Source organism: Manacus candei, unplaced genomic scaffold (assembly GCF_025592945.1).
Source record: "Manacus candei isolate 608988 ecotype Guabito, Panama unplaced genomic scaffold, ASM2559294v1 h1tg000065l, whole genome shotgun sequence".
In the NCBI taxonomy this organism is placed as follows: domain Eukaryota; kingdom Metazoa; phylum Chordata; class Aves; order Passeriformes; family Pipridae; genus Manacus; species Manacus candei.
Window position 1 is genome coordinate 12,799,468 of NW_026138113.1, and position 13,299 is coordinate 12,812,766.

General features: G+C 41.0%; 1 protein-coding gene across 5 annotated transcripts in view; it reads right to left on the reverse strand.

Annotated features, from left to right (window-relative positions):
- Positions 1-707: 707 nt before the first annotated feature.
- The window catches only part of CDH5 (cadherin 5), a 29,758-nt gene continuing 17,166 nt past the window's right edge, over positions 708-13,299 (reverse strand). For 4 of the 5 annotated variants that reach the window (XM_051805779.1, XM_051805781.1, XM_051805782.1 and 1 more), the window contains 10 exons: positions 11,251-11,539; positions 11,045-11,161; positions 10,129-10,293; positions 9,551-9,738; positions 7,564-7,817; positions 6,847-6,989; positions 6,290-6,414; positions 4,702-4,810; positions 4,178-4,423; positions 708-3,384 (listed from right to left, as the gene is read on the reverse strand). In XM_051805779.1, coding sequence (XP_051661739.1) covers positions 2,879-3,384; positions 4,178-4,423; positions 4,702-4,810; positions 6,290-6,414; positions 6,847-6,989; positions 7,564-7,817; positions 9,551-9,738; positions 10,129-10,293; positions 11,045-11,161; positions 11,251-11,539 — 2,142 coding nt within the window. In that variant the 3' untranslated portion in view covers positions 708-2,878. The remainder of the gene's footprint in view (positions 3,385-4,177; positions 4,424-4,701; positions 4,811-6,289; positions 6,415-6,846; positions 6,990-7,563; positions 7,818-9,550; positions 9,739-10,128; positions 10,294-11,044; positions 11,162-11,250; positions 11,540-13,299) is intronic. The other variant, XM_051805783.1, reaches the window with a different exon arrangement.

Below are 13,299 nucleotides of genomic sequence, written 5' to 3' on the forward strand. Positions count from 1 at the left end.
ATTAAATGGCATGAACTTTGGCATCTGAATGTAATAAAATAATAATTTATGATATATTTTTAAGGATATGAGATTAAAATGCATATTAATGAAATGATTAATGAAAACCTTTATGAGACTCTGCTACAAGTTGCGAGTAGCTGTTTAATCAAATTCTTTCTATGGAAAAATGCATTTCATTATAACATAATTAGCACATCTATTGTGTTTTTAATATAACTTGTGCTAAAGTGTGTTGGATCTGGAGTTTGCTTACGGCAATTAGCAGTGAAGGAATTGAACTTTTTTGCTTTATTCCAGGCTTTGTAAATTATAAGTGCTGTATCTGGGGAAAATTGATATAATTTTTTTTTTTTAAGTGCTAGAATAATCCTGGGAATTGTTGGGGCAGTCTTTAGTTGCAGTAAGAAGGAACGGTAAGAAATTGTGCTATGTGGAGCTGCAGATTTAGGGATAATTTATTTCCTGTTGCTGATGTGTGACAATCCTGGGCTGTGAGAAAGCTGGGACTTTTTTGTCCCCCAGAGTAATCCTGCCTGCTGTACAGGGAGTGGGAGAAAGCTGCTTTTACAGAAAGTCCTTTGGGGTAATTATGGCTAGTCTGGGTTCTCTTAGAGCACAGACACCAGTGTTTTTATGGTTGAGGTCAATGTGGCACAAAGCCTGATATTGTCCTCTGTGTGAAACTTATTAATGCACAGAAAATACAAATTTGAGATTCACTTTTATGTAGTAAAAAAAAAACAAAACCGGTACAGGAATATAAAAAGGAACTTTACATCTTTATACAAGGGAACTGCATACAGGCTTCCAAAAAAAACAACTTTAAAAAAACCGAGTACAGGTAATACTTAAAAACAAGGATTACAGGTAACACTATCTGGATGATGCCTACCAAAGTACTTCAGTTACTGCACTACATAATTTAACAACTAACTTTACCTGTTGATACTCAATACCTTAATTACAGACAAAAAAATTAAACTGTATTAGTAGTTAGCATTCTTTATAATGTACCAACATGTGGAACCCCAATAGCATACACTGTTGGCTGGATTAAGCAAGAGAGAATGAACACATGAAAAATAAAGCCAAGGCTGTCATCCCAAAATGTGCTTCTTTTTTTTAGTGAAGGATGGGATCCAAAACTGATTTGACTGATGGACAGAATTCTACTCAGTTTTCTTTTATCTCATATTTGAAAATTTGAGTGATTGCATAATTGATGTGACTGTGCATTAGTGTCCAGGCAAGTATTTTATTGGATAACTTTTTTCCAGTAGTTATCCAGTTTAGGAGTAATGTGAGACCATATTATAGTGCATTCCTGTTTCCTACCAAGAAAGAATTATGGAGTGTAAATTAGAGATGACATGAAAAAGGGAAAAGCAAAGTTGTGAGGTTCCACTATACTGGTTTAGGAAAAAAAATAAAATCTAGTGTTATTTGGTTAGCTAGCAGATTTAAATAATTAAATCAACTAAACTAATACCTACAGCTCCAGCACAGATGCTGCCCGGGGCAGTATCTGGGTTCAGGGCTCTGTTCCTGCTGAAGGCAACAGGAACCTGTGTTGCTGCAAGCCAGGGACAGGCCATTGTCCTAAGAGACCCGTTTTTTCCAAGAAGTGTATTTGGCTGGGGAACTTCCCCCCCGGGAAGTTTCATTCTGGCCATTCTGTGGCTCTTCCTCAGGTGAGACACTAAACACACAGGGATGGAGAAGCTGCAGCTCCAAAACCTTCCTTCCACTGGTGGTTCCTTATGCAGATGAGAGTGTGGGTGTGTAGCATTCAGGTTTAGAAGTCTGCAGTACTTTCCTAGGAGGAAAATACTGGTTTTACAGTACCCGCTTAGAAAAAGTCACAACAGATTCACAGTAATGAGGCCCTTCATTTGTTTGTCCCTGAAAAAATACAACTGCATTAATAACACTGAATAAAAACCCTATTCAGCCTCTTTGGAAATATAGAGAGACCTATGCTTCCATCTAGAGATGGAAAAGTACAGTATTGGAGTCTTAACATTCCCCTGATGTCCCCATTTCCTGCCCTGCAGGATATATTCCATGGAGTAACACTAAAATCCTATTTACAGAGAGAAAAAACAATTTTGCTGTTAGCTAGAGCAGATTCTGTCATGCCAGAAAGGTGCCTGAAATCATCATCAGGCTGTTAAAAATGACAGATGGAACCAGATTGTGTGTCTAAAAATCCTGTCTAATTTTATCTTGAATAACTCGAATATGTAATCAAAGACTATAAAACAAAAATAATTAATAGAATGGAAAGAAGGAGAAAACATGCCTCTTTTTGAAAATGATGGAATAATTTCTAATATTAAGTGATGGACCATATGTTCTTCCTCTCCTCTACTGAGTAAGCATAAGTGTGGAACATCAATAAAGATGTTCCAGAAGGGGCAGGCAAAGCAGCCAGCTGGAGATACAGGGGGCTTAAAACATCCCTTAGCAAGGCCACTGAACCTCTCTCTCCCAGTGGATGGTGACCTTGGATACATGGATGTTTCCATGTTGATGGAAACAGTACAGGAGGAGAGGAATGAAAGAGAAACAGGGGGGAAAAAGCCCACTTTTTAAGAATTGTCTACCTCGATGGGAATCCTAGGAGACTTGAGCAGGTCCATGAGAAGCAATTTTGGGGACAGAACTGAATGTTAGCAAGGACAGCAGTGCTGGGGGAAGTTAATACACATGGTCTGTGTGTCTTTTTAACCCTACTGTTGTCAGGTTTTTCTCTCACGTCTGTTTGAAATCCTAGTATGGCTTGAGGGAAGAGCCGTGAGTTCTCCTGTGGCCACTGACAGTCTCCTGATGTCTATGTGTGGTGGGAGGGAGAAAACTCATGGCTAATTTGAACTTAATACACAAAATCTTCACTAGGTTCTGATCCATAGAGCTCAGCCAACATTTTAAACCTGGGTCCCCAGTCATTGAGGAAGTCGTAGTCGACGTCTGAGTCCGAGGAGCCCGACTGCAGGGAGCTGAGGGACTCGGCGATGGACTCGGCCCCCTCGTAGCCGTAGATGTGCAGGGTGTCGTAGGGCAGCAAATCCCTGTCGTTGTCAGCTTCGCTCTTCTTCTCCTCGATCATGCTTTCCATTTCTCCAGCACCAGAAGTCATAGTTCCAGGAGGCTTTTGGACTTGTGCATACGGAGAGGGAGCAGCCTCTGCCTTCCCGCCGTTCCTGCGCACGGAGTTGAGCACGGACACGTCGTAGCTGGTGGTGTCCATTTCCCCCCCGCCTTCCTCGTCATACCTGACCAGCTGCTCGTGGATCTCTGCCACGCTCCTCCCCAGCCCGCTCAGATCCTTCTTGTGTCTCTTCCTGAGGAGAAGCAGCATTGCAAGTACTGCAAAGAGAACTTAAATGAGCACGTGAAAATAGAGAGGCAAGGCAGTGAAACAAATTGCATTTAAGATATGTAACACAGTCTGAAGTGTTTTTTTTTCCTGAAGTGATTTTTTTAACACCTATTTTTTAAAGGAATAGTTAAAAATACTGCTTAGCTGTAGGATTACTATGTTTGAAGAAGTTCAGTCTGGACAGGAATTGCACCCCTGACTCTCGAGCTGTAATCACAAGTACATACATACATACATGGTGCCACAAGTTCATTGAATCACCTACTGCCTGCAGCTGGTAAATCTTTTAATACCAAGCATCAAATGCTACTTATGTGGTACTTGAAAAGTACTTCAAGCAAGAAAAAGCACTGTGCCTTCTCTGATAGATTTCAAATGCAGCAGATAAGCACTGCTCTGCTGGCTTGTTACAGATATATTTATGTATGTATGTTCACTGTACTGTTTAAAGGGCTTCCAGACAAGTTCAGCCTTTGGAAACAGGAATCCTATTGTTATTGCCCAGCAAAAATTTCCTATTCTCTAGCTACATGTGAGCCTGGCAGCAGTAAATCAAGTCTATTATGCATATGTGCAGTAACCTTTCCAGTGACTCAGCCTGCCCAGTGGAGGGAACAGCTTTGTAGCTGAGCTCTGTAACACACCAAAGAGGAAGAACACGTGAGATGAATCAAATAGTTACAGAATTTCTGGCTCTGTGGCCATTTTATAGGCACAAAGCTTTTGTAGATCTCAGTTCAGAAAGAACAAAACCCTTTAATGCAGAGAATGTTACCCAGGTCAGATCCTTACCAATGATGGTGAAGATGCAGATAAAAATGGCCACCAGTGCTTGTATGCTGACTCCCACTTGTTTGGCTCTTTCCTCACAGAAAGTGAAGTTGCCTTTTTCGTTGCACTTGCAGACACTGATGACAAGAGTGTTTGTGCTGCTGAGCTCAGGAACACCGTTGTCTGAGATGATGACAGGCAGGTAGTGGATTTTGGCAAGTTCACGATTAAACTGTCCGTATTTGACAGTGATATTTGCTGTGTTATCTGCAAGAAGTAATGACATCTAATTAAGTGATAATCTCTGCCAGATTTTCCTTAAAGTTTCCCAGTCTGGTGCTACATCTTCCCCTTAGACAGAGCCAGCCTTTAGAGAAACTCGGCTGGCAACAAACAGATTTTTTTTTTCCAGTATGTTAAGCCTTTAAAAATAAATATTACTTAGCTCAGCCAGACCAGTCACAGGTCATTGCTGCAGTTTTTCTCCCCTGAGCCCCAGTGTCCCACTTGGAGCAGCTGAGAAAGGCATTGCAGGGATACTGTACCGTAGTTCTCAATCAGGGAGAAGTTGCTGTCTTCTGTGGCCAGGGAGAATTTGAAGAACCCTCTGGGTGACAGTTCATCCTTGTCAGTAGCTGAAATCCTGACGATCACCTACAAAGATGGAAGAGGTCACAGCTTTCATTATGCATTTTCTCCAGTGATAAAATCATGTAAAGTATTTATGGAGCTGGGCTGTGTCCTGGGTAACCCTTCAGTAACGGGCAGGACACAGATATCTCATGATGCTCCTCTTCAAGTTCTTTCAAGGCAAGCAATTCCTTTGTAGGTCTTCTAAAAGATCAGTTTTGCCTCTTCAGATTGTAATGAAAGCATAAAAAAAGCTTTATGCTGAAAGATATGTGGCTTCTTTAAATGCCTAAGGTGGCTGTCTTCTCAAGTGTTCAACCTACCTGGGGGTGTGACTGTCATCCTTGGAATGTCACTGAGGCTGCCACACCTGAATGACATGTTGGGTTTGAAAACCTCAACCTAGCATAGATTAGATGTATAGAATAAAAAAAAAAGTGTGTGATTATGTCCCCGAGATATTTTAAAAATTAAACTAAGGGTGAAATGAATACCTTCTGTGTTATATCAGATCCCCTCAAAGAGTCCAGACTGTGACAAAGGCTCTTAATGAAACAAATATTAAATGTATGGGCTGATGTCCTGGTTCTGGCCCAGACACTGATGTTATTCTACCATCTTACTTCACTGCTGGGGGCAGGGGAAAGGGCCTCTCTCTGTGTCTCTCCTGAGAAGAAAGGGCATTCCTTTTGGGCTGAGGGAAGTGTGGGGTGCAGAGGGTCTGTCCACCACTGCTTTTCATTGTCCCAGGCTTGCTGAGCATTTTGCCTGTGCATCACCCTCTCTCTGTACACTTGCAGTCAGTATTGCTGATGGTACTGTCTGTTTTCTTATCTCATTGCTGTTTCCAGTGACTTGTTCTGATCTCAATCTTTGCCTTTTGGGCTTCCAGCTGGAGGGAAGGGAGTACCAGTGGGAGCACTAAACTGGGGAGTACCATTTCTAAACCATGACACAAAATGTCTTAATTAAACAAATGTTACAACATGTATGGGCTGAATACTTGTGTCTGAGGCTGAACATGTAAATCCAAAATACTAACACAACACCATTTTTGCCAAACACTAACACTGTTGTACCTGCAGATATGTGCACTCTGCTGACCACTACAATGATGTCACATGCAGCAATGTTTCTCTTGCTATTTTAAAGTGGTTTCCTTCTCAGTATCACATATGAATATTTATGTGATAGAACCGAATTGCTGATTTTTGCTCTGCAAACTTGACTGTCCTTCATGGCTCAGCTGCTAATGCTGCTAATGCACCTACAGACTTGAGAGCCTGGAGGGAGAGGAGCAGCACAGCCCATGTGTGTGAGCAGATAAAAGTCAATATTCCAGCATGTGATGTCCTGAAGAGATTTTCCTGTCCACTGATGCTTTGGGAATCAGTGAAAAGAGCAGGTGTTTTGGTGCAAAAACTAACTTTTATTAACAGACAACTTTCACTTGAGCTTACAAGTAGTAATTCAGGTTTTGGGGAAAAACTCTCCCGGTCTCACCTTTCCTGGTGCAGCATTTTCACACACTCTGGGTTCCTCAGGATAAACAAGTTCTGGAGCATTATCATTTTCATCACCAACTATTACATGAACATGGGCATGTGATTCTCTGTCAGAAAGACGACCTAAAATGACAACAACAGAGCAGGTCTCAGATGTCTGGAATCCCAGGGCTGGCTAGATCCCCCTTTCTAACCTTTGTGCCCCCCTTTGTGCCTCCTGTATGAAAAATATGGAGAATTTGTAGCTCCATCTTTAATTTAAACTTTTCCCTTGACATTTAGATATTTCCCTACAAAACTTTCCTAATGGGCTAAATCATCAAGGATCTTTGAGGAGTAAAATGACCCTTTTGAAGTTCATGGCTTCCTGATTCTTCACACTGTGTGGCTGTGGGAAGATTTGGAAGATTATTATGCAAACCCTGAAGCATCCATGTAATTTGTAGCTTAGGGGGAACAGGCTGGCAGGTTGTGGCTTTCCTTTTTGATAAGCTACAGCCCTGCTGGAAAGGTGTTCCCTGATTTCTTTCAAACAGGGAAGTGGGTGGCACTTACCATCTTCAAGGACTTCCTGAGCTGCTACAGTGATGTTGTATGAGGAGCTGAATTCTCTGTCCAGGGGCTTGGGAAGTTGAATAATTCCAGTATCAGACACCCTGATATAGTCTCCATTAGGACTTGCTTTTCGTCGAATAAATCTGTTTTTTGTTTAAAACAAGATATGTCAATTCCAGGGGCTAAAACTATGTTTCACTTCATTTCTTTTAGTGGAAGGTCAGAGAGTTCTGGTGTGACAAATTACATTAATATCTTGACCAGGCAGGCTGAGAATATTTCCCTAAAACTATGCAAGCTGTGAGAGTGAAATACATCTCTTGAAAGAATTTCCAGATTATTGTACTTTGCTGTTTCAGAAGTCTATTTTCTTCTCCAAGCACATGCTTGGGAGACTTCTTACAATAAAAAGTATAGCAGTAAACTGTAGCCATGGGAAGATATCCAGGATTATACATTTTGCCCTAAATGTGCAAATGTTTCATCAGTAAGTTCATGTGGTAATTACAGGGGTAAGTGTAATTTATGTTCAGTTTTTGGTTACCATATATATCCATGGCTGCAGTGCTGGAAAAATTAAATTGTATTCTTTCTGGTTTTTGTTTGGCATTCACATTTTGAGAAACGGGGCCCAAGCCTCAGTTCTTTGTCAAATTCTTGGCATCCTACAGAATTCTTCACTTCAAAGTAGAATTACTAAAACTGGTGTTGTCTTACCTGATTTTCCGTTTAGCTGCGTCGGGGTCGTGTGCCCAAACTGAACCAAGTGTTCTTACTTCTGCATCATTTTCCATGACTTTAAATTCATATGGTAGTTTAGTGAAGACAGGAGGCTCATCCACATCAGTGACTTCAATGGTGACTGTTGAAATGCTCCTCGAGCCACCAGATTTAAAATACCGGAGATCAACGGTGGGATCTGTTGCTTCAATGTCAAACCTGTATTCTGCTACTTTTTCAAAGTCCAGGGGCTAAAAAAAAGACAAATACAGAAATTCTTCCATTGGAAATGTCCAAGCAAATGTTGCATTAGCTAGCTGTGCAAATTTAAGCTCCAAGCTCTAACTCGTGTTTGGAAACATTACCAAACTGCATCTTGGCTGGACTGATGGAGAGCATTTCCCAACTGAACTTCTGTGTCACAGCGTGGCTTTAACAACCCCTGGTTTGGAATGGACTCATCCAGCATTCTAAGTTCAGTAAGTATTTCTTGGTTTCAACACTTTTCTTTTCATAATCCTGTAACAACCAAACCTGGTTAAGCTCCTTTTCCCCAAGGGCTGGGGACCAGGTTGTCTCTTGGCAAAGCTTTCTGTTCTGAAGGCATTCCAGGCAGACTGCATAGCTGCACTGACTGATAGCTGGGGCATTTAGTGATAAATGACATCCTCTTCCCTGTTCTTCCCATTGCCCAAGATTGTAAAAGGAGTCACACAATGGGAGGAAGGCTTGGAGCTCAGGCAGCTATGGCTCGTTTCAGTCCAGGGCCTTTTATGATATTGCCTGAGATTCTAAAAGCACTCTGAGATACACAGGAATTAACTGTGGTGACTCTTGTTTTCCTCTTTGAGCAGACATTGCAGATGGAAGTGATAGTACTTATCTAGCAGCTGAAATTTTATCTCACATGGCTGCATATTTAACATTATGACGTGCATGGCCAACATCACATTATGAAACAGAGGGGTGAACTCTGCCTGCTATGTATTAAAAGAAGAGCTGATTCCAAATCCCTCTGTAGTGGGGAGTGTTTGTGTGGGGTCTCCTGCTGCTCCTCCTCTGGGCAGCAGTTGCAAGCCCTGCATTCCTCAGGTCATGGGAAGACCAGAGGAAGGGCTGCATTAGGTGAGGGAAAGCTGCTTCCTCCCGATGTGAGCCGAGGACTTCACTGCCAGTCTTGAAGTACTTGGTAGTTTTTCCTCCTTCTTAACGACATTTCTAGTCTTAACAGTTACAGAGAGATATTTGAAAGTAAAAAACACATTCCTGTCAACCTGAGGATTACAAGAGGTGATTTATAGTCCTCCCTACTCCTTTTTTTAATGACAAGTCAATGCAATCAATGAAGGCTGGTTTGGCAGAGCTCTGCATGATGTAGGAAGGTCCCTTGATACAAATCAAGTAGGTTTGAGAATTTAAAAAACCCAAAGAACAAATGATAATAAAGGCTTTGGAGAGTCTGGGCCTTCTTAATGAGTTGTAAGAAATTAGTGGGGAAGCTCTGAAAACACTCTGAGGAAGGTAAGGGAGCTGTGGCTCAGACTGGAGCAAATGGCAAACTGTAAAGAGCACTTTTAGAAGTGGTCAGGTGGACTTGTTCACATTTTCTGCTTTGGTTTCACTTGGGCTGCAGAAGGGAAGGATTCTTTGACTTGGTCAGTTGGTTCAACTCTTAAAGTCACTGATTCTTTGAAGCAGCCAACTACCTGAAGTTTGAGAGGAGCCCAAGGTGTGTAACCTGAATATCTGAGTTAGTCCCCATTGCACTCTGCAGCAAGTCTACATTTTTTCAGGACTGGAGATTGAAATGGACTAGAAATCACCAGCTCTTTTTCTCACAGAGCTTACAGAGCAGGTGTTCAGGATTAACATATTTCATACTGACTTCCACACACTTCCACTTTTCCTGCTGCTAATGCTAAACCAAATCAAACAGTCCTGTGAAAAAACCCACAATAATCATCTTTGTTACTGGGAAAATTACCTTCTTTGGCCTAATGATTCCTTCATTTGTGTATGGATTTGCTACAATTTCAAAAGTGTCCCTGTAATCTCCTCGGACAAAACTGTATTTTGTGTTTCTATGTTGTGGTTCATCGACATCTTCTACTTTGACTCTGCCAACTTCTCCTCCTACCGAAATGTTTTCAGGCACTTTAAAGTGAAATGATGCTGTTAAAAAAAAGAAAAAAGAAAGACATGAAGAGTGTGTTTATGGAAAACTTAGTTAAATTCGTGCTTAGCTTATAAATGTACAGAAAAATATTTCACTGAGAATTCAGCATTTATATCTCTAAGACAGTACTTCGATATATTTTTTCTAAAAGTATAAGTAATACCCCAAATTGTCAAGATCTTGTCCAAAGTGATGAAATTAATAGAGATTTTTGTTTTCTGTTCTAGGGGTGCAAGTTGGGACGAAATACAGAAGACCTTCAGAATATGTAAGATTCTTTTGGCCATTTTTAAGATAAGTTGCACTGTGTTGAACCAGGACCTAAATTCGGTTTAGTTGTGTCAACGCCTGGATTCCAAGTGCTCCAGAACTTGCATTCCACTCACAGTGTTTGAACACTGGGAAGTTGTCATTGATGTCAGATAAAGTGATGACGACTGTGGCTGTGCTGGAATCCCCTGAAGTCCCTGGAGCATCTTTTGCTTTGACAATAATTTCATATGTTGATTGAGTCTCTCTGTCTAAATCAGGCCTTGTTGTAAAAATCACACCTGTGAAAAAATAACATTGAATATGTTTAGATTTTGCATGTCCATCATCTCTTAACTTTGATAACAAGTTTTTATCTTATGCCACACATTCAGCTCTAAGTAGAATTTTAACAGGGGTGTTTTTCTGAGGTTAGAAATGTTAAAAATCTTTCTGCATGATGGAATATTAGGAGATTCTGTGTAATATTTAAACTGATTTTTTCTGCTTAGAGCAGTCTGACAATGTCTAAACTTGGTCACTACAGCCTCTAGAAACTGTCTGAGCACCTCTTTACCTGCATTATTTGCTCTATAAGACTAGTGTGGTTACAAGAGATACTGACAGGAATTCTAAAACTGGGTAAAATTTAAGCAGGAAAGTTTAGGAGATTGAATGATTATTGATTATTGAATGCTGCTTCAAAATTTATGTATTTCCTTTTCCTATTTGGTCAAAGGAATGATATCTCTGGTGAACTGAAAACATGAACTCAGCTCCTGGTCAGTCTTTTCATCAGTGGGAAAAACATGACCTTTTATCTTCTCAGTTCATTAATGGCACCTGGTATCTTGACTTTTTTAGCTCATTTCCAGATGCAGGTGGTGACACTGCGTGGGTGTGAATGAAAAAATCTTTCTAAATCATGGTTAAAATTATATTGCTTTATTATTATTCCTTTTTTTTCCAGAATGAAGAAGGCTTAAAACCCTGTGTTTTCTTCACAGGGTAGGGTAAGGACAAAGTGTAAGGATATTCATGTATCTCACTTACCAGAGTCATCAATGGTGAAATATTCATCTCCTTTAATGACTTGGTAACTCACCGTGGCATGACCTGACACTGTTGGGTCATCAGCATCTACAGCTGTCACTTTGGTGACTGATGTTCCTAAAAAAGGATTTTCAAACAGCATATTTAGTATGAATTCTGCATTTTAACCAGAGACATGAAGGGAGATGACTGACAGAAGAACATACCCACTGGTGACATTTCTGGGACAGATCCATTGAACACCTTTTGTACAAACACAGGGACATTGTCATTGATATCATAAACCTTGATGATGAATTTAGATGGGGGTTCCAGTGACTGGTTGTTTCTTCTGTCAATAATGAGAGCTGTCAGCTCATACTCTGCTTTCTTTTCCCTGTCAAGCCTCTCGAAGGCATAGACATCCCCACTGGTCTCTTCCACTTTGAAGATAGTGTTGGCATATTCCCCTTCGATGATGTACTTGGCGTTGTTGTTCCTCACACTGGATGTGATCTGGAAGGAAAGGATAATTCAAAGAGATAAAAGTGGGCTTTGGCACCTGGATGCAGCAGTTTCTCCCAGCAGATACACAACCAGGATTCCTTCAGTTCAGCTGGAAACCAGAATGGCCAGCAGGACTTCTGCTGTCAGCTGGAGAGTTACTGAGCTAAAGCCCCAGAGCAGCTACAGTGGGGTTACAGGATGAAACTTGCCTCCAGACTGAAACTTGGTTATATATCAAGAAGCATTTTAAAAAACATATCTTGTATTTCTTGAAGATATAAATGGTTCATGCTGTTAACACATACGAATCATTAAGTGCCTGCAATAACACACACCATCAGGTTCAGTTTGAGCCAGTCTGGTTTGCAAGTGCCTTTCTGACCCTACCGGGGCTTTTGCTCAGGTTACACAGGGTTACAGGGGCAAATCTGCATTCACAGCTGCTGACATTGTTTAGCATCAGTCTCTTTTCCTTAGTATTTAGCAGGATTCCTGCCACAGCTGACAACTTGCTTGTGTTTAGTCACATGCAATTTTTTACTGGTCAGCCTTCAGGCTCATGCTACGACAGTAAGGTTAAATGTCACCCCATAGATTTGAAAATTGAAGATCACATGCAATGAAAAAGGGATGGAGCGAAAGGAATGAACATTAATCAGTTTTAAAATGTAATTTAATCCAATTCCAAATGCTTTTGTGCATTATTTAATCTGCAGATAATCTGGTGATTCTTCCCTTTCTATACCTTCACCCATATAAGGACACTGATAGAACATTTAAACCATAATTTTCCATGCACTATGTAAGCATTCTTATTTCACCAAGCTATTTGTCAGGGATTTCTGGGTTTGGCCAAGAGTTTCTGGTCTTTTGTTACTGATGTTATCATAAATTTCATCTGCTGAGCATTCAGGATTTGATTTATCCCGTAATTGTCATTTACTGTCGAATGTTTTTTTAATTTCAGTTTTCTATTTTGAAATGTGTCGCTAATATTTCCTTCCCTTATTCCACATATTTCATCAGGTTTCTGGCTGCTGGAGAACAGGTTACAACTCTGGAGATGTAACAGGAGAAATAACCACCCCCTTGTCTCAAAGTCTGTGCCTTCTTATTCGGTATAAAAGTAGAGACTTCTGAGAATGCCTTTTCTAATGCTGAGGATGAACACACAAAGGAAAGCACCCAAGGCTGGGAAAGATAAAATCAGGATGTATCAGCATATTCCTGCAGCTGTCACTCAGTTGTGCTCCCGTGGCCTTTCTCTAAAGGGTTTATCAAGTGTTCAGAGCTGCAGATGTGCCCACACAGCCCTGGCAGAGCAATCAGATGCTGCTGCACAAAGGGAATCCTCTGCTTTAGAGCAGCTCAGCAGTGGAAGTGTTCTCCTCAGTCTGGGCTGAACTGGGCTGAAATGGGCCCCAGATGCCCTGTGTGAGCTGAGAGGACCCTCTGGCCTTTGCTTTGTCCCTCGTGCTTTGTGCAGGGAACAGCAGTGATGCAGAGGAGTCTGTTCCCCTGTGACACAGCCCTGACTGATGGGATTGTTCACCTGGGAGGAAAACCTACAACTGCATCTGTCTGCAAAGTGTCACAGTGGCTCAGCTTGAAAGACTAGATTGGAAGAACTTTGTCTGGGTGATACGCAGTTAACCACAGGATTTTATGAGCACTGCCCTGAAGAAAATGAGTTTGCAAGCAGGTCAATGCTCATTATTATTTTTAAAAATTGTTTTCTTTCCCTTTGTGAAACAGTTTTTTTGATTGTG